Source organism: Camelus bactrianus, chromosome 6 (assembly GCF_048773025.1).
Source record: "Camelus bactrianus isolate YW-2024 breed Bactrian camel chromosome 6, ASM4877302v1, whole genome shotgun sequence".
NCBI lineage: Eukaryota > Metazoa > Chordata > Mammalia > Artiodactyla > Camelidae > Camelus > Camelus bactrianus.
The window spans coordinates 82,978,151-83,000,048 of record NC_133544.1 but is presented as its reverse complement, the minus strand read 5'-3'; the positions used below and the strand labels follow the sequence as shown (position 1 = coordinate 83,000,048).

Sequence of the window (21,898 nt, the reverse complement as noted above, 5' to 3'; positions counted from 1 at the left end):
GTAATTTTTAGCTTTTATTTTTGTATTAATTCATACTTCTATTGCATTTTGACAGAGAACATAATCAATGTATTATTGATCCTTTGGAATGTTTTGAGTTTGCCTTTGTAGCCTATTAGCTATTCTAACTGTTCTGCTTCTGCTCCAAAGCAATTCATATTGCTTGTTTGTAGGATACAGACTTCTCTCTTTATGTGCATTTAATACCTCAGACTTACTAATTGTATTGAGATCACTGACGTCTAACCCTTTTTGGAGGGCTTTATAACTTTCTGAGATTGGCATAATATTAAATTATCCAATTATATTTTCTAGTTTCACTCATTTTAATCCTCTAGTTTTATAGGTTGTTGCTTAAATATATTTAGAAACACATTCGTATTGTTAAATGAATGTTATATGATAGTTATGTCATTGTCCCTCTTTTTTCCATTGAATTTAACATTGGAATTGCACTATCTGAATTTAAACCTTGATTTCCTTAATAGCTTCATGACATTAGGCAACTTACTTAACCTTTCTAAGCCACCAATTTCTTATCCTTAAGGGTTATTAAATACCAACCTCATTATGGTGTTGAGAAGATTAAGCAATTTGATGCACTGAAAGCATTTACAATAGTGACTGGCATATTCTAGCACTCAGTCAATGGTAGTGATTAGTTATTAAGCATTGAGGCCAACAGAGCACAAAGGACAACTGAATAAAAGAACTAAACCACTCATAGGAGAAATATTGCTAAGGTAAATATAAGTAATTGATTAAACTATGATTACAGTAGCAATTATAAAATAAAAATATCTTGGCTTTGAAAGTTTTCATATTTTAAATATCAGAATTCCTTCCTCCAGAAAAAAAAAAAAATTGAAACCTAAGAAAGACCAGGAAACTGAAAAACAAATCAAAATAAAACAACCCCAAGTCCCCAAGAAATAAGGGTGTTAAATTTCTTGCATAGTTAAGTGTGAGATAAAAGTTATGTGCATATATAACAATAGTGAGTATAAATGACTATTTGTGAAAAAGCCATAAATCATTAGTAGAATTTTAAATGGAATACTCTCTTGCAAATTATTGTAGACGATACACTTCAACAAAATAAGTCAGTGCCCCCCAGTGTGTTGAAGAAGAGAGTGATGACCCCTAAGACGGAGTCCTTGGCCCCCACTGTTACCAACTCCTGTTTGGTGCTGCGCCTCCAGAAGACACCTAGTTGTCAGAGGCTGTTCTCTCAACTCTCAGAAAGAAGCGACGCTGGAGGGTCACTGTCTCCTTAGGTTGTAATTTTTCAGCCCTGGGAGTTTAGAAGGGAGGGGGCAGAGGAGCACATCATCACGCAGCCAGCCTGTTGACATCTGGTGTAAGAGTGCGTGCACAGTGCTGGGTGGCTCTTGCCAATTTCTAAGGTTTACTTTGATTATCTTGACCCAGGGTAGAAGCCAGTGATGCCGCCAAACATACTGAAGTACACAAGACTGCTCCCCAAAGCAGAGGATTATCTGCTCCATATGTAATATTTTCTTTCATTATTTATTTCTCTTTTCTCTCTTCATTTTTATGAGTGCTATTCATTGCATGTAAAGCATATTTTATTTTGGCTTTTGCTCTTACCGTTCATGGATGCAGTGTCTTCTTGGATCTTAATGACACTGACGAGGGATCATTAAAAATACTATTTTCATGTGCCTATTGGCCATTTGTATGGCTTCATTGGCGAATTACTTGTTTAGGTCTTCTGCCCATTTTTGGATTATTTTTTGTTGTTGTTATTAAGTTGTATGAGCTGTTTATATATCCTGGAAATTAAACCTTTGCGGGTCGCTTCATTTGCAAATATTTTCTCCCATTCCACAGGTTGTTGTTTTGTTTTGCTTACAGTTTCCTTTGCTGTGCAAAAGCTTACAAGTTTAATTAGGTCACATTTGTTTATTTTTGCTCTTATTTCTATTGCCTGGGTAGACTGCCGTAGGAGAACATTGCTAAGATTTGTCAGAGAATGTTTTGCCTATGTTTTCATCTAGGAGATTTGTCTTGTCTTACATTTTAACTCTTTAAGCCATTTTGAGTTTATTTTTATGCATGGTGTGAGGGAGTAAATCAACTACAGTTCAGTAAAATATTTTTAAAAAGTAATTTGTAAAGTGTAAAATATTATTCATATGTAAACTAATATTAGCATGTCTATTCCTATATCACACATAAGTATAAATACTTACATTCAGCCAAAAAAAAATGTTGATCCTTGAATCAACTTTTTATCGTTTTTGCCATTTGAATGAGAGATATTTTGCATTTCTGTTGTTTCTATTGAGCGTAAGCATCTCTAGGTGTATTTATTGTCATTGGTATTTCTCTTTCATGGATTGCTCATTGATAATTTCCTCCATTTTTGTGTGATTTTTAAAAGTTTGTGCCACAATGTAATTGAGTTCATTATTAACTGTGTTAAAGTATTTTTTGCTTGGCTATTGATCTTTGTTCCTTTTGTCATAGAAAAGTTTTAAATTTTAGTATGTTCAAATTTATCTTTTCTTTTTATGATTTAAAATTCCTGTTTAAGAAATTGTTCCTAATTCCTGTATTGTGAACATACTTTTTTCTTCTAAACTATTACTGCTTGATTTTTAATTATTAGTGTGCAATTCATCAGGATTTCATTTTATTTTTGTTGTGCACTGAGATCTAGTTTTATCTATTTCTATATAGATATGGAATATATACATTTATTAAATGTATATTAATATATACACTTATTAAAAGTCTACCCTACCCAACATGATATCAGATTCTCACATATTCATGGATCTATTTCTAGGGAAATCTGTTCTCTCTCATTGTCTGCTTATCTACCTCTATGCAAAATCTTCACTATTTGCTACAGGATGATGGCAAATCTTGAAATCTGTTAGACGCATATAGCCAGGGAAATGCTAGATCATTCTTCAGAATTGCCTTGACTATGCTTCACTCCCATATGAATTTTTAAAATTAGCTTATAATCTATTACAAAAAAATTGTGGGATTTTAATTGAAATGTGATGAAACTTGCAGATTAATTTGGAAGAAAGTACTGTCTTTATAATATTGAACTTTGTCATTGATAAAGAGACCTAGGTTTTCTTTTGTTTGTGTCATCTTCTATGCCCTTTAATGGAGTTTTAGAATTTCCTTATACAAGTCTTTAGGCATTGTTTGTTAGATGTCTTCCTAGGTGGCTTAAAATTTGTGATGCTGTTATGAATTTATGAATATTTTCCCTATTTTTCCTAATATATTTTCTAATTGGTTATGAGCCTGTCCATACATCTTTATATGAGCATAGACAAGAATGTGTATGAATCTGGCCAAGTCATTCAAACTCTCCAAGGTTCAGTTTCCTCATATATAAACTTGAGATTAAAAACATATTTCACAAGATATGATTCATTAAAATTAAATCAATTCATTTAAGTATATGAACAAAATGGATGATTAGCATGAGTTAATGTTTTAACCTCCCTTTTCTATAATGCTACATTTTGAAGAAAGAATAGTCAGCCATCTATATCATCGCTAAAATATGTAAGAATTAAGTAATTTAGATACCACTTTTGGGATAAAATAATAATTTAGCTTAAATTTATTCCTTTGCTTTCTGGAAGCAGTCCTAAAGGACTGATTTTAGCGTAAATGGAAGTGCCCCAGACAATGTACTGGATGGAGTAGGGCAGAGAAGATAGCTTTAGAAAAATTAGTTCATCTAGATTCCAGTTTCCTGTTATGCTATTAGCGAGCTAATATTAGGCTAATCCTTACATACTTCTGGGTCTCAGTTCCTTCTCTTAAGTGAAGAATTTTGATTAAATGATCTGCATAATTACTTTCAGCTCTTAAATGTTATGATTCTACCACATCTTTTTCAGTAAATACCACTGTAGATGCTTAAAATCTTTCATACTTGTAGCCTAAATGACTTTCTAAGGGTCTAAAAGACCTTTAAGAGTCTTCTGATTTCAGCTGTCTCAGATCAGGATTTTGGCAATTTAAAAAAAATCTGAAAAATTAGCTTTGTAAAATGGTCTAAGTGCACCAACCAAATAGAGATTGTCAAATTGGATTAAAAAAAAAAGACCCCTGTATGCCATGTAGATGCTGTCTACAATCATCACACTGTAAATATAGTGATAGAGATAGTTTAAAAGGAAAACAATGGAAAAAGCTACAGCACTCAAACCCTAATTAAAAGAAAGCTGTACTTCTATCAGTTGTTGGGGACTTCAGAACAAGGAAAATTACCAGGATGAAAGAGAGACATTACATAACAGAGCTCATTCACTGAGAAGATGTCATAATCCTAAATGTGTACTTGGCTAACAACAGAGCTTCAAAATAAACAAAGCAAACAGACAGAAATGAAAAGATAAATAGAAAGATTCATAATTATATTTGGAGATTTCAACACTCTTCTCTTAGTAATTGGTAAAACAAAAAACCAGAAAATCAGCAAAACACTGACAATCTGAAGAACACTAACTTGATTGTTAGATTTCTTCCTAAGTGCCTTAAAATTATAACTTCTAACTTAATAATTAAAAAATCATAACAGCAAAATCCATTCTTTTCTGGTATATATAAAACATTTACCATGCATATTTTAATCAAATTTAAAAGAAGATATCATCCAAAGTGTATTATCTAAGTATACTGGAATCAGACTAGAAATAAGTAACAGAAAATATTTGGAAAATTCCCCCAATATTTGGAAATTTAACAAGATAAATAATTTGTAACTTAGAGGTCAAAGAAGTCACAGTGGAAACTGGAAAATATTTTTAACTGAAAAAAGACAAAATACAACATATCAAAATTTGTGGAATGAAGCTAAAGCTGTGTTTAGAAGAAAATTTGTAGCATTAAATGCTTATATTTTAAAAGATCAAAGTTATGAAATCAGTAATTGAAGGTCCACTTTAATAAACTGGAAAATTAAACCTATATCAAACCAATGGAAGAAATTAATAGAGATAAGAACAAAAGACACTGAAATTCAAAGCAGAAAAATAGAGAAAATCAATGAAATCAAAGCTGATTCTTCTTAAAAGATAAAGTAAATAAATAGAAAGGGAGGGAACAGTCCCCGGTCTTTAAGAGGCCATAAGTACCCTGATAAATAAAGACACAAACATTATAAGAAAAGATAACTATAGATCAGTAGAAATCACAAATATAGTATACATGTGTAGATATTCAACAGAATATTACAAAATTGAATTCAGCAATATGGAGAAAGATCATACACCATGACCAACTGGGGTGCATCCCAGAAATGCAAAGCTGTTTCAACAATCAAAAAATCAATCAATGTAAGTCACCGTATTAACAGACTACAGAAGAAAAATTACATGATTATCTGAATTGATGCAGAAAAAGCATCAGACAAAATTCAAAAGTCATTCTTGATTAAAAGCTCAAGCAAAGTAGGAGGAGAAGGAGATTTCCTTAAGCTGATAAAAGGCACAAAGAAAACCTGTAACATATTTAATGGGGAGAAACTGTATGGTTTTTCCCTAAGATTGAGAACAAATCCAGCTTACCACTCCTATTCAAGACTGTTCTGGAATTCTCATCCCTTCCTGCTGGGAATGTAAAATGATACAATCATTTTGGTAAAATTTTGACAGTTTTTAAAATAAAGTTAGACATATAATATGACCGAGAAATCCCACTAGCAGATATTTACTACAGAGAAATAGGCGCTTATATTCACACACAATCCTGTGCATGAATGTTTGTGACAGCTTTGTTCATAATCTAACAAAAACTGAAAACAACCCAGATGTCTCTGAACTGGTCGATGAACGTCTACTCTTTCGCATGCCCGTACAAGGGGGAGTCTACTCAGCAGTGAAAAGTCAAGAACTGATACTGTCATGAATGACGTGGATGACTATTGGATGAATAATGCCTAGTGAAAGAAGCTAGACTCAGGGATACCTACTGCCAGGATTCCGTTTATATGACATTCTAGAACACGTAAAGCCAGGGGGACTGAAAATGGGTCAGTGCTGCCAGGAGTTGAAGGTTAGAAGTAATAGCATGATGGAATTTGGGGGAAGGACGGAGCTGTCCTGTATCTGGCTTTTTGTACTTGAAACATGAATCTATGAATTTGTCAAAACACAGAAATGTATACCAAGAGAGTTTATTTTATTATATACAAATTAAAATAGGTATTTGCTAACCATTACTTCCTTTTCCTCCATTCATAAATCTTTGAAATACATTTACTATTTCTAAGAAGTCATTTGTTGCAGGATGAATGATTATACGCCTTGAAGAGAGAAACAGTCATGGAACTATAGCATACCAATGATTGTATAAAATGTATCCTGATTTCAGAGTTTTCATAATGTAAAAACAAAAGTGCACCTTAAAATATGTATGCTAGGACATTCACAAATTGGAACTTATCCTCCATCAAGTCACATGTCCTCGTTTTTGATATTGAAAACAAATACCAGATGCCTGAACCGGAGAGACTACCAATCTGTGGAGGGCTGGGACTCAGGGAGCAAGGAGCCAGCTGTTTCAAAGGACTGGAGTGAGTGTAAACACAGGTAGTGCCAGGGAAGGCAAGCTCTCCCTTGCGTGTCCCAAAATTCTGCCAAGTGCTAACAGGGGAAACAGGCATCCATCCAGGGGTATTTTCTGAGTCCTGCATAAATATGATTGTTATATAAGTATAAAGATTGAAGCTACATTAGTCCATAAGAGTGCAAGTATAGTCATATCTTTATATAAATCAGAAATTAAAAGGAGAAAATAAACCTCACTTCAAACATTTTTTTAAAAAAGACCAAATGAAAAACATAAAGCTAGCATTGTCATTTATAAATGTGCCTCATTTAAGAGAAATTCAGTATATAAATTATCCTAGAAATAGATAAATTGAAGCAGGTTGTGATGAGGACATTTGATTACTTATCTTAAATAATAATTCATCAGAGTTCCTTTAAATAGTAAATGTTCCACTATGGTTTTAAACACCTTCATTTTAGCCAAATTTGATTTTCACATGTTTCCTTGGGAACTTTTTTTTTTTTCTTGGCTGGAATGAATGCTGTATTTGAGGCTTCTTTTTTTTTTTAAACATTTTTTTTTATTGAGTAATAGTCATTTTACAATGTGTCAAATTTCAGTGTAGAGCACAATTTTTCAGTTATACTTGGGAACTTCTAATATGAGTTTCATCTGTAGATAAATAACAGCTTTGTCTTTGTGCATTTTATCTAGAATATGATAAATAAATTGCTACACACTTTAGTGAAGCCTATAGTTAGTTGACAGAGATGGCTGTGAACCTCAGAGTGATTACTAATCTGGGTGTGTAGTCACAACAGGCTTTGGAGATAACAGATGCTTGTATCTTGGGAGAAACAACAAAGATAACTATATCAAGATTAGAACTTGTACTTCATGATGTTAACAGACAGGCTCAAATCACACTGTCATCACTAGTGTTTCATGTGTATTATAGACACACACACACACACACACACACACACACAATGAATAGATCCAATTAAACAAATACTGGAAAAAATACTTAGCTCATAATTTTTAAGTGATTAATGCAAAACCAAACCTGCCATTTATTCCAGTGGATCATGCTTTAGGACATTAAAGTGCTCCTAAAGAGCTCAAGTTAATGTTCTACAAAATTGTTTTAAGATAAATCTTGAATGAATCCTTCAACAAAATGAAACTTTCTGTAATTTAAGGTTTTATTTAACAGTCTTGCTTGCCTATATGCTGAATTTTCTTCATGACATAACAGTATTCAAAGACATTATTTCTGGGCTCATTATCTTAAATATATATATATAGCTTTTCCCATGAATATAACTCCTGGAAAATGTTCCCCCCACCCCCAAATTCTAATGAGATGTTAGAACCAAACAATGTGAAGAGTGTTGTATCCAATAAAAAAAGAGTTTGGATTTTTTATTCCCAAATACTAAAATGATATTGCGTACATGAAATAAAAAGGCAGAAGATACAATAAAGAAGTGCATGTGCTCATATACATCCATTTATTAATGCGTATGCCAGAGGATTGCATTGTACTATGCGTTTGGAAAAGTTGTTAACAAAGCGATTGCCTATCAATTTAACATGAATTAGTGTATCTTACTGTCTTTGTTTTCACACCCAGTAACAGAATGGTTCTGAAAGTCATGATACTTTTCATTTCTTTCTTAACTTATCAGACCAGCTTGTTCACAAAACTGTGTCATTGTAACAGGTTCTTGTTTCTGCAAGTGTATGTTGTCCACTAACAGTTATGACCATAGGTTACAATTACAAAGTACTGTTCTACAGCCAAGTATTTAGGTACAGACTCTAAAAAATCAAACAATAAAAATAAAATGGAAATATTCATAAACGATTTCGTATTTAAAATCCAACCTAGTTCTATTTTTATCTACCAAGCTTTAGTAAGTTGTTTTCCTATTGCATCTAATGCATCTTGGGCTTAGAAGTAACATAAATTACAAAATTGTAAGCAATTTCTTCAGGCTTTATTTTACATTTTTCACTAAACAGATGAAGACGTGACTTTTTGCTTCAGTGCAATATATAGTAATGCTGCATTCAGTACAAATTGTTGAACATTTTTTAAAAACAAAAAAGAGCATTTAACAGATTATAGCATCAAGTAAATAAGGACTTGTCATAACTGTCAGAAGGAAAACACTAAGAGTATAGTTAATTATCATAGGTAATTTTAAGAAACAAACCTTCCATCGTACTTCAAAACCTTTAATCCTCTGACTTTCTAAAGGATGAAATCTGGTAAAGCCAAGATGCTAGATGGCAAATGCTTCAACTTACCTTTTTTTTTTTTTCTTTTTTTTACAAATGTGATGTGACCTTGGCAGTTTTAAAGAACAAAGTTCTGTGGATATATCAAACATTGTTAACAAACTATTCAGCATTGCTTTGTATAAGTTTGCTTTAATAGCATTTCTTCACAGTGATAGTTCAGAAAGGCTGGAAACTGCTCAGCATAAAATATTTCCCACCTTTTCTATTTGAATCCGTATGCAAAAATCATCACAATATATCTGCAACTATAAAATTACAAATGCTTTCTAGAAGTAACTGCATTTCTAGTCATGATAGAAAAGGGTGTTTGTAGGACATCTACAATGAGGTAAGTCTAACGAAAACAGAATTTCAGTAAGAAATGCTTTCATAGCTACTGGCTGTATAAACCAGCGTAACAAGGACAACTCATGGACAAACTCAAAAGACTAACTTTTTTTTTTTAGTATGTTTAACGATGAGAAATTGGTAATGAAATAAACATTGTAAAAGATACTCTGGATGTCTGACTTTACATCATAATTTTGGCACTTCATGGAACATTTATTTCCCAAACACCAGAAGTGGTATAAAAGTTCTGCAGGATTTCCACACACCTTGTAGGCATTGTACTTGAGTACTGGCAAACACTGAAACGTAGTGAAATAAACATTCCTGTGGATTTGCACATGCATGCAGTAGTCAGACAGTTATAATTTATGAATTCCAAAAGATGCTATCTTGTGTTTATTTCAAGCATTCTCTTCAGCAGATCTTGTTTCAGATTTAAGTCTTACGAATTCTTTAGCTACATCGTCACTGGTCCTCTGAGAGAGGATTCTGAGGATAGTCAAACCAGTTGCATCCATAGAGACATTTTTCAAGAGGGGATACCATGCTCCATGGCTTCCCTTTTCTGCTATGTGCTGTAGCTGAATTACTGTCATTCCGATAATTCGATCTTCTCTGGCGAAGCAGTAATCCTTAACTGAAAGATGAAGTTCGTAGGCCCCTGGGCGGTTTTCTTTACTAAGGATGCTGTGTGGATTAAAAATAGGAATTTTGAGCGTTTTCAGATAGGTAGCAATATGGGCCTAATATACTGTTGAAAATTTTACACGTTGCTCAGAATATTACACTGGCAAATAGAGCTTCATTGTATTTTAACTCTGATGCAAATATCCTTTACATTTTACTTAGACTGTCTTTACGTAGATGGTACTTGGCAATCTAACTTTCAAATACCTTCCTTCCCTAGATGGAAATAGGAAATCAAACTAAGTGTTTTACTGCTCTGATGTTAAGCATATTACTAGAACCTGGAATTAAAATATTATTTTGTAATTAATCATTGGAGGCAAGGTCTCCTTGGTGGTGCAGGGGTAGGAGGGGTTGCTAGGGGCCGTGGGAGCTAGGCCGGGGGAGGGGTAGCTTTTGGAAGAATTTCTGTTCCATTTCAACATCCATTATTACAGTCTCCTTTCTCTACCTCACACTCCTGGATATGCTGTCAGGGCTAGGAGCCTTTTCTCAGGGGAATACACTGCACAGACCATCAAGCAGTATTCACAAGATGCTAAATTGGATACACATCTCCCAAGTAAATCAGTTCCAGCCCAGCCTGATGCTTCAGTGCCAGTGTTTTCCAGTGGCAACGGTTAGTCCTGTCACAACTGGAAGTGAGGATGGCCTCTCCTAGTAACAACCCAAGACAACCTGTCAGTGCAGAACTGAACATAATGAAGAAGGCTGAGTGGTGAGATGCCGAGGATAATCCTCCCCTGCCCCTTATTTTAATTCACCCTCAGTCAGCCTTGACCTTCTAATGAATGCGCAGCTCGTCCTCAGCAGTACCAGCTTCCAAATTCCTTCTTTTCTAAGTGACTTTTTCTGATCAAACATTTTGCAGAGTCAACCTTTTGTTTCCAGGTGACACTGATAACTAAACTGTGCACTTATTTTAGATAATCTGAAATGATGTAAAAGAAAATGGAAACCTTGTGGGTAAGAGTAGAATAATGGCAACATATGATAGGATCTGGGTCTTCCTGTGAATTAAAATGCATCAAAATGCCACCTTTTCCCAGAATCGTGGTCTTGGTAGGTCAGGGTTATGTCTGAATTTTGCATTACTTAAGTGTTCCTAGAACCTTTTGGAAGGCTTTTTAATTGCATCAAAATTTTTGTGTAATTTGGAGGTGTAGATCAGTGGAATCTTGTGAGCTGGCTTATTAGCAGGCATGATTTGTTGGGATTAATCTATTGGAATCCTTGTAATAGATGTGGTAGGATAGTTAAGTTTTTATGAGTGGCAAATATTAACTACTATGTATTAAAATAGATGCAAACAGATTTCTTCTGTACAGCACAGGGAACTATATTCAATATCTTGTAGAAACTTACAGTGAAAAAGAATATGAAAACAAGTGTATGTATGTATACGCATGACTGGGACATGATTCTGTACACCAGAAATTGACACATTATAACTGAGTATATGTCAGTTAAAAAAAAGTTTTAATGAGTGGTAAGAGAGTTAAATATTCAGAGCACAGAGTGCTGAAAGGTCTCTGGGAAATCAAGAATGCAAAGTAAACAAATAACCAAGCCAGTAAGGGATGGGGTGGGGTGTGTGTGTGTGTGTGTATGTATGTGTGTCGGTCGCTAGGGCTTGGTGCTGTCCCCTCTCTTATCTATCCCTAGGTCAGCTCATCTGGACCTACAGAATTAATTACTTCGAGATGTTAGATAATTCTCAAGTTATATCTAACTATGTATGTGGTATCTCCTCTTGAATGCTAAGTATGCATCTCCAAATTAACAGACTTAAAATCTTTGGTCTCCTCATCTCCTGTCTCCATTCCCCCATTTCAGTAAATCAATATCTACCCAACTGCTTATGCCAAAGACTAGGGGTCAGCCTTGACCTTGTTCCGTGCCAGATAACTTCCATTTGCCCCGGCTGTGGCTACTCTCCGTCCTTCTCCTTACACTGGCAGCAGAACACTGACCTGTAAGCACTACACCCATCAAGTCTCTCTGTGCTTTGGCTCCCGGTTGGTTTTGGCCGAAAGGAGCCTCAACAGGAGATCAGAAGTAATGATGACAGCGAGGTCAGAGTTCATTTCCCTGACTGCCTTTGTGTGAGTCTCCCTCAAGTAGGCTGTTTCTCCCCAGGGAAGGCCAGTCTCCTTTTAAGGTGGAGAACGACACAGGAAGTTTTTACCGTCCCAATTTTAGTAACAGTCCTTCCTCTCCTTTGGGTGCAGTAGGGGTGGTAGCCTGGCTACGACGGGCCCCAGGTTACATCCCTGTTGCTTGTAGTCACTCTGTTCTCACATCTCTATAAACTCTTCTGTGAATGTATCTGTCTTGAATTAATCTAAATTGAATGTTCTCGGGAGCCTGATTTACATCCGGTTTCTATTGTATTCTACCTCCAGTCCACGGCAAGTTCTATAGAACCATCTTCCAGTGCCTACCCAGAATGCTTCCACTCTGTCTCTTGATTCCTTCCTTCCTCTCGGAGAGCATCTTTCAGTCACTGTTACCTCTTGTCTGGACTATTGCAGTAGTCTTCTAACTTACCTGTACGTGTTTGGTCTTGCTTCCCTATAGTTACTGCTCTACACAGTGAACAGAATAATCATTGATTATGTACATCTGGTTGTCCATCCCCTCATCTGGAAATCCTTCAAGGCCTCCCACTGACCTTAGTGTGTAACCTGGTCTCCTCTACCGCTGACGGCAGAGCCCTGTGTGCCGTAGTGCCTGACCGCCTCTTCAAGCTCACTGTATCTTATTCCCTTGCCCTTTGTGTACTGTTTCTTAAACAGGCCAGGTACGCCCCTGCCTTGGAGTCCTTGCGCTAGCATGGCCTGAAATGCTCTCAACGCACTTTTCTGCATGACTCGTTCTTTATTTTCTCAGATTTCTGTTCCAAAGTCACATGCTCAGAGAGGCTTCCCTGAACACCCAGCCTAAGCCGCCAACCAGGCACTCTGCTGCGTCACCCCATTTTAATGCCCTGATACTACCACGTGAAACACTTTTATCTCCTTGTGATTTTGTTTATCATATGTACCTCATCTCTAGCAAGGCCCTCCTATTACTTATACCCAATGCCTGCAATATTGCCTGATAACATGGTAGGCACTGAACAGATATTGAGCGAATGGAAGGGAACTAAAAACGTAGCCTTCTTCATTTGCCTGGGATCAGTGGTGAACAGGAGGACTTAAACCCATTGGTTTTACTTTCCTTACAAAGCCCAGTGCCATCCCTACCCTGTGAATCCCTCATAAGCATAGCTCTGCGATGCCTGTTGCCTGGTTGAATAAAGGAGTTGGGTCATAACTTACAACTGGAATGTTTCGTTGTACTTTGGTGACCATGTGTTGCTTTTTGTCTTTGTGCCTTGTTTTCTCTTCTTGTCTCCAAGGTTGGGTCCCAGCATAAAGACTTCCACAAAGGGGCGAAACATGGCAGTGGTCTGCCAGTTTAAGTCATTAATAGCAATCACTAAAAACCAAAAGGAAAAGGAAAGTAATACCAAGGGTTAGCAGACAAATGTGTGGAATCCTAGACTCTCCCTTTGATACTTAAAGTGAATTTTTATTTTTAAAAATGATGTATGAAGCAATAACTTGCATTTGATAATACAAAGCTACATTAGGTAATGCAGTTTTAAAATATATTAGAAGGCCATGGTTTTGATTAACATGGCTATTATTTAAAGTGACTAAGTCTATAATAATATAAAAATACAACACAGTTCTATTGAGCAGAGTATTAATCATTAAATTGCATCTTTGAAATGACTCCTGCGTTCAGATCACATTTTTACAATATAAAACCAACAGATTCAACCACTTACTAAAAAATCAAACCAGTAGAAATCACGTAGAAAAAGAAGTAGGTAGATTATGTGGATAGTAAGAACGTACTAACATCTAAAATTTCATTGGCAAGTTGTGGCACTAACGTTCACAGTCCATCATAGCATCAACCATAGTGAGAATGTTCAGCGAACACAGTTTTGAAATGTAATCACCAATGTATTTAACCCCTTAGACATACCAAGTAATATCGGCTAAGTGTCTGTGCCATTCGTTTTTTGTTTGTTTTAAATTAGAAGTTCAGGTTTCATGAAGAACTTCTCAGCATGCTGTAGAATCATTTAATACACATTTTAAAAAACAGAGATCCAAGAGAAAACTACATTTTTGGTATAATTATTATTCCAGAGGTTAACGTTTCATAGGCTGTTTGATCTACTTGGACCCGAAAAGTACCTTTTATGGTGACTTTATGCTCTCCAGTTCCTGGGGCGGTGGTGATGTCCACGTGAACAGATATCTGACCCACTGACTCTTTGGAGGAGCGACCTGCAAATCAGCAGAAGTTTACCGGCCTGAGCTTTCAGACCACTTAGTGATGGGCATCTATACTTTGTGCATAAGGGACTTGAAAGTGTGCTCATGGAAGTGAGTGGTTCTTTTCATTAATAGCACATGAAGCCGATAAATGTTCACTAAATTAAATTTGCTATGAAGTTTTGAGGCTTGGATATAAACATATTTAGCCCATTTAGCTAAAATTTCATAAGGTCCTCAGATACCGTAAGACACCCTGTTAGTATTACTATTGTTAAAGGAACTTGCAGATGCCTTACTAGGCACTTAACAGAGCTCTTTTCATTGCTGATGTACAAAGACGCCTCCCTGCTTTTCGTTCCTTTGTGCGGTGCTTGTCTTCAGTGTGCCACGCCGGGGCGCTGGGGACACAAATGGCACTACAGAGTACCTGCCCCCTTGAGGCTGCTCTAGGCTAGGAGAGAGCAACACAGAAACATATTGCTACAACAGAGTGTGATAAATTCTAAAATAGATATATTTACAAGGTCTGCTGATGGTATAAAAAGGAGTAGTCAGCTCTACCCTGATGAAGGTTAGCCAAGGGTTAAGCATGTTATATTGGAAAGTGTCAATGATTTGGGGTCAATAAACTTGGATTCAAATCACAATTATGCCACAGCTGGTTCTGGGATCAGAATTTGCCATATTCTCAAGTCTCGGTTTTCTCACTTATAAAATAGAATAGTAACACCAACTTCTTTTATATATATATATATATAAATATATATATATATATATTTATATATATATATTTATATATATTTATATATATTTATATATATTTATATATATATATATTTATATATATTTATATATATATATATTTATATATATATACACACACACACACATACACACATATACATATACACACACACCCATATACATACATATATACATATATAGCTATTAAGATACCATCTATAAGCACATTTTCCACAAATGGATACATATACTCTAATTATCCTTTTTATCTTTTCACCTAAAAATATGACAGTCATTCCACTTCAGTATATATTAAACTATGCCCCATTCTTTTTTTTAAGTTTTAAAATTTAAAAAATTTTTTTTATTTAAAACTTTTTTTTTATTGAGTTATAGTCATTTTACAATGTTGTGTCAAATTCCAGTGTAGAGCACAATTTTTCAGTTATACATGAACATACATATATTCACTGTCACATTTTTTTTCGCTGTGAGCTACCACAAGATCTTGTATATATTTCCCTGTGCTATACAGTATAATCTTGTGTATCTATTCTGCATTTCGAAATCCCAGTCTGTCCCTTCCCACCCCCCGCCCCCTTGGCAACCACAAGTTTGTATTCTATGTCTGTGAGTCTGTTTCTGTTTTGTATTTATGTTCTTTTTTTTTTTTTTTTTTTTTAAGATTCCACATATGAGCGATCTCATATGGTATTTCTCTTTCTGGCTAACTTCACTTAGAATGACATTCTCTAGGAACATCCATGTTGCTGCAAATTAAACTATGCCCTAGTTTTTAACACAGTCTGGAATATCACAGCATTAACTACAAAGTAAATGTTCACTGAGTACTTGCTTAAAAACAAATCACTGATCTGTTTACAAATAATTAGAACATTAAAATATTTAAAACATTTAAAATAATGATAGTCTTGATAGTCTATCAATAAAATACATCATAATTTAGTGAACCATATTTTTATTGTTTCTAATCCCTTGCTATTATGAACAAACTATAATGAATAATTATTTTTCATATTTACAAGTTTAACTGTAGCATAATTTCTAGAAGTGATAATTATTTGTCAAGTGTAGGTGGAATTTTAATTTTAACCTATAGAGATTTTAACAGTTTACAGTATATATGGCTTAATAAAAATCTTAATTTTTGTAAAATAAATGGCTAATGACCAAGCTAAAAATAAAAGGTCATTGTATGCCTGAAACAAATTAAGAGACTTCCAATTTCTAACTTCAAAAAAATCCCTGGATTTGAGCCACAAACTCTCAAGGGGACCTGCTGAGAAGAGCTGGTTCACCACAAAGACCCCTCTTTCCTCCTTACCCCATCCCCTCTCCCCCCCTATTCTGCTCTCTCTCCCCTCTCCCCGCCACCCCCCACTACCCCAGCCATTTGATAATAAAAGGACTGAAAAGTAGAAAGTGATCACTTTGGGCATTAGCCAAGGAACTATTTTTTGCTCCACAGGAAGAGAAGAGGGGAAATGTTACTTTTTCCTGAGTTGAAGAAAATTCCAAGAGCAGTTCTCCCAAAGTACCAGCAAGATGAGGGTTTCCTTTTACACTTGGTTGCCTCCTTAGCAGACAGTATGACTTGAGCGTGGCCAAGTTCCCCAACAAGCCACGGAGTGTTGCCAGGACCACTTCTTTGAAGTCATGGTTGCTGAGAAGTATGGGAGATGGCTCTGGAATGGGCTTAAAGTGCTGGAGTTGGGAGCAAGACAGGAAAAATGTGATTGTGGGCTATGGTTTGATCAGGGACTGTGCCAGGTGGGGCAAAGAGATAGGCACCACAGAGGAATGTGGTGTGTTGGTACCAGGGTGGTGCAGCAGGAGGAAATGGCCAAGTCTTGAGTCTTGGAAGAATTCATCAGTGCCCTGCGAGCCTATTTGGAAATGTCTCACGTCAGCTAGTTCTATCAAGCCTGTACTTCCCCAAAGACAATGAGCTGGAAAAGCCCTAACCACTAACCAAAGGGGCAATGATCCCTAAATAGATAATGACCACTAATGATCACCAGTGAAATTTAAATAGTCATCTGTCTCATTTCTCTCTTTCCTTCCTCCTCAACATCAGGGAAACTACCACCCGGAGAAAGAGGAAAGATTCACATCACAGAAGCCCACACCTTCCTCCTCTACTCCTTTTATTGCTAGAGTCACCCTTTTTGCCTGCCTGTGGATAGAGTTTTGAATCCAATCAGTGATTAAAACTTTAATGTGAGCAGAACGAGATCTTAAAAACCTGAATAATTTCTCAGAGTGCAAGTAAATAACATGACGTGGACCTGGACTGTGATACCAGTAAGGGAGATGTCCCCGCAGCATGAAGTGGGGCTCAAATGAGAAGCTGGTAACATTTACTGGGAAGATAAAATAGCTGGATATCATGCCTAAATTGGTGACGGCCTTATGATATATAGTCCTTCTATTCAAGAACAGAACAGGTCTTCCCATTGTGCCAGGCTCCTTTGTGTACTTCAGTTATGTTTTACATTGTTCTTTATGTGAATTTTGAACATTTTTAAAAGCTCATTCCTAGGTATTGTATTTCATCCGGTTTCTTCCTATTTTACTTTTTCTCATCCTATTTTAAATGGGGCCATTTTCCCCATTGTATTGTATAATAGGAGGCTAGCGATTTTTGTGTATTCTTTTATTCAGCCAACTGCCTTTTTAAATGAAAGATTTTCATTTAATCCTCTTGAGTTTTTCAAGTATTCAACCATACTATCTTCAACAAACGGAACATTTAACTTCTCCAGTTTATATACCTCTTGCTGTTAGCCTTGGCTAATTTTATTGACTTACGTTTCTGTTGCTATATTACATGACACTGTTAAGAGTGGGTATGTTTGTTACCCTCCATTTGGCTCTCCAAATTCATTTTCCTCCCTTCTCCACTCTGCCTTTTGCCCTTAGACGGACAATTCAGTGGTCTCCTCTATACTCTAGTATCTAGTTGGGTTTGGCCAATGAGAAGTCCTGGCAAGATATTGGAAGGAGGGAGGAGAGTCAGGTCAGGTGTTTATTTCCTTGTCTCCTTCCTGTTGGGTCACCTTTTGCTGGCTGACTCCTAACCCAAAATCAAAATTGCCCTCAAGCAGCCTTCGGTAGGTCAGAGTCTCTCTCCTGGTTCTAGTGGCTTCTTTCTTTCATCATTTTTATTGCAGGGCAGTTAGTTTACTGTTCTGCCTGGTTTCTTTATATCATGCCTATACCTTTGTACATAGTTTCTTTACTCAGTTCTTCTTAAATAACCTTAATTTGGGTGTGCCACCTGATTCCTGTGGGACTTTGGCTAAGAGAGTTCACATCTCTGATTGGCTCATAACTTTAATGGAACTGCTTCTAGTATTTTCCCAATTCTCTTAGGTTTTGAGGAAGATTGAGATAATCTTTGTGGAGGACAGGACTTAAAATATGTACACTCACTACTTAACAACTGCTATCACTGGGGATTTCACAGGGGAGAAAATTCTTAAGGAGGCTCTTGAAGGTTGAGTTGAAATTCATGTTTTAGACAAAAGGACTAGGGAGTAGCATGTGACCACATGTGGATGCATAAAAAGGGAACGGTGTGTCCTGGAAATTGCAAGTAGCTCAGTGTGGATGGAGCATGGATGTAGTAACAAGAGAAAATGTTAGTACTTTGCCATTTGAAAGTCTTTAGACGTTATTTTGGAGCTATTGAAACATCTTTTAAGTTTGTGGCCATGAGTGGCATAGTCAGATACAGTTTTTGAAATAATTTGTCTCATCTGTGTAAAAGAGAGACCATTTTCATCCCCCTATTCTCTTGTAAAACCTCACACTTGCATCTCATTGTACCATGAATCAAACTCTAAAACCCAGCTCTTGGCTAGGATGCTTCTGGTTACCTTTATTTCATCCACACTGCTGGGCCATGCTCTTGTCTCTGGCTTATTTACTTCTTTAAAACTTTCTTCATGTTTTCATCCAGTCAAACCACATGTTTGGAACATCCTTCCCCCATTATCCTGTGAAGCTCTGTCCAAACACCTCTACTATAAAATACTTTCATTTTTAATTATTCTATAAACAATCTGTAATTAAATTCTTGATTTCCTCAAATACTGTAACATAGTATTAAAAACCCTGGGCAATGAAATCAGGCTTCCCTGATCAGGAGCCTGGTCTGTCACTCATTAACGGTTTAAAACTCCATGAACTTGCATTTCCTTATTTGTAAAGTAGGGCTAAAACCACCTACCTGGCAACATGATGCTGAGGCTAAGAAAGGATAATTTAGAAAAATACGTGGAATATTATGTGCCTTGCACATAACAGCTGTTTTAGTAAATGGATCCAAGTTTATTATGATAACTCAATTCTTAGAGTGTTTCAAAGTTATTAAATCTCTTGAAGCTTCATACATAATGCTCACATATACAAATTATGAGGAAAAAGTCCATTGATGCTATGGTTGTCTGAATCCAAGACAGCAAGAGGACAACTCCAGAGTGACTGGAGTTTTACCCAGCAACTTGAGAATTCTTACTTTCTTCACTAAGACTTTCTGGATCGAGTACAAAAGAGAGGGCAGGTTTTTAAGAGCCCTCATCTGTCTATCAGGAAATATTCTTCCCCACTATGATATAAAACCTTTGATCAACCAAGAATTCGGTAAAATAGGTTTTCCTGATGAATAAAGGATTCTGTTTGTTTCTTTAACTATTGTTGGAATCAGTTCATGAGCAAAGTCCTCTCAGCACCACCGAACACGCATGCATGTTGTCTGTTCACCTCTGCTGTTACGTGAAGTCAGAGCCTCCCCATTACGTGGGTTTGTAGTTAAGATTTTTATGGGTGGTCTTGTACGTATTACTATAAGCAGCAATGTAGCAATGGCTGATTTCTGCCCAGAGTAAACAAGAAATGGCCAGGAAAGTTACTGATTAAACACATTTGAGAAAAGTCTTTGTCAAAGCACTCAACAGGAGGTGCTGTTTCTTCATCTGAGTTTCTAATCACCAAGGTAATTTACAGGCTTTAATTGTGTTGTTATGGAATTTGATTTTTATGGTGGAATATGTAAAGTTTGAATTAGGAAAATATGTGAGTTCCTGTTTGGTGCTCTTAGTTGCAGAGGGAAAATAATGCTGTTTAAAAACAACTAACAGCTAAAGAAATGTGCCTAACATCCTTTAAAATGTGCTCTAAATGTATAGATCTGTTTTCCCTTTGCCCAGATTGCTTCTCTGAGGTCTTCCCTTTGTACATCCTAACTCTGTGTGTGTGTTTCCTCAAAAGATACGGAGGGTTGCACTGGTGGGGAAAAACGTTAAAAATCATACATAATGTTCTCAGCAGTCCCTGAACAATCCTGTGGAACCTGTTGGGTGGAAATATTTACTAGAAAATACATATTTCCTTTTCTAACACAGAATCTGAAATTTGCTGCTCAGTCAAGTCAAACATAGTCTTGAGAACTGGCTGCCAATGTGGTACAACCCGGAACAAGGAATGTGACAGTTTTCTGACAATTCTGAGTAGAAACAACTAGTTTAAAAGGTTTTATTGTTCCTGCAATTATTGCTTAATACAGTCATGGGATTCGTAACTGTCACTTTAGAACTCCAGGTTGGCACCTTCATGGCTGGGTGTTTATACCACTCCCTAGCTCCCATGCTATGCCTAGTATTGTAATTAATTATGCAGGTTTGTTTTCTTCCTAATTACATTTCATTATGGCAGGAAACCTCTATTAATATTTATAATCCATACTTATCTCTAATTCATACAATAAACATAATATTCCTTTACTACATACTAAATGACCAACTTACATTTATTCATCTGTTAAATATGCAAGCAGTCCTCACTTTGCACAATTTTCACATTCTCACATGTTCGGATTTCAGTCCCCACACTTTGGTTCCATAACACCTGTTTCCCAGTGACACATCCACATTTCAGTTATCATGGCGTAGTAAGTGTGTACCGTTGCATAAAGTACAAACTTTGCTGCTAGCTTTTTAGTCCACAAACCACTATGTAAGTAACAGACACATATTATCATCGGTGACCAATCACATCACTTCTTTCAAAGTCTGTTGGTGACTGGTCACTCACTGTGCACCTGTTCAGGTCACACACAGCAAAGTGTATAGTTGTGTTGCTGCCTTGTTTCTCAGTGATGAACCCATGTGACATTTAAAAAACATGGACAATCTAAAGAGTGGATTGGCCAGCAAAGATGTCAGTGCAGCAAAGAAACAGTGGTAACAATGGAGTGAAATTTGTATAGAATGTACATGGGTTAATAGAAGAAAACTGCTGACCTTGGGAGTGTTGACATTCCTGCCAATGGAGAAACTCTAGAAAAGCAGCCAAGGAACTTAATGAAAGTGAACTTAGTGCATAACTCAGAAAGAAGACGGAAGATGTCCCGGGAGAAGTGACGCTGGAGAAAGACTTCATGTTAAAGGAACTCTGAGATACGTTCTGACATTGAAAGCAGGAAGGACAACGGCGGGTGACTGATCCAAACTTTGGAATGACAATTCACCAAGGCATAGAAAAGATGCTCCTTCCTTATAGTTACATAATGAGGAGAAAAGGGCAAGCCCTGTTTAGAACTACTCTTGATAAGATTTAAAAAAGAAATGAAACACTTTAATTCTCAATGTTTCTAATTACAGTGTATTGAATAAATGTTTTAGTACTTTTTCATTTCTTGATACATTTATAGCTGGAAGTAAAATATTTTTTCTTTTGACAAAATGTTTTTAAAAGTTGTGGTAGAATCGTCATTTTTCCCACTAATTAGCAAGATTGCTTTCAACAGTTTCCGTTTGCATAGTCATTTTTATGGCCTTGCATTACTGTACAAAGTGAAGATTATCTGTACATATTTGAGTTGATTGATTTAATACTCGTGCAGA

General features: G+C 36.1%; 1 protein-coding gene and 1 long non-coding RNA gene across 4 annotated transcripts in view; one reads left to right on the top strand and one right to left on the bottom strand.

The window, feature by feature from the left end:
• Positions 1 to 21,898, top strand: part of LOC123612629 (uncharacterized) — a 321,171-nt gene that overhangs the window by 208,526 nt on the left and 90,747 nt on the right. The window lies entirely within an intron of this gene.
• UNC13C (unc-13 homolog C) overlaps positions 6,869 to 21,898 on the bottom strand; it is a 639,986-nt gene continuing 624,956 nt past the window's right edge. Inside the window, exons 37-39 of one of the 2 annotated variants that reach the window (XM_074366154.1) lie at positions 14,142 to 14,234; positions 13,209 to 13,368; positions 6,869 to 9,885 (exon numbers count right to left, since the gene is read on the bottom strand). In XM_074366154.1, coding sequence (XP_074222255.1) covers positions 9,600 to 9,885; positions 13,209 to 13,368; positions 14,142 to 14,234 — 539 coding nt within the window. In that variant the 3' untranslated portion in view covers positions 6,869 to 9,599. The remainder of the gene's footprint in view (positions 9,886 to 13,208; positions 13,369 to 14,141; positions 14,235 to 21,898) is intronic. The other variant, XM_045506261.2, reaches the window with a different exon arrangement.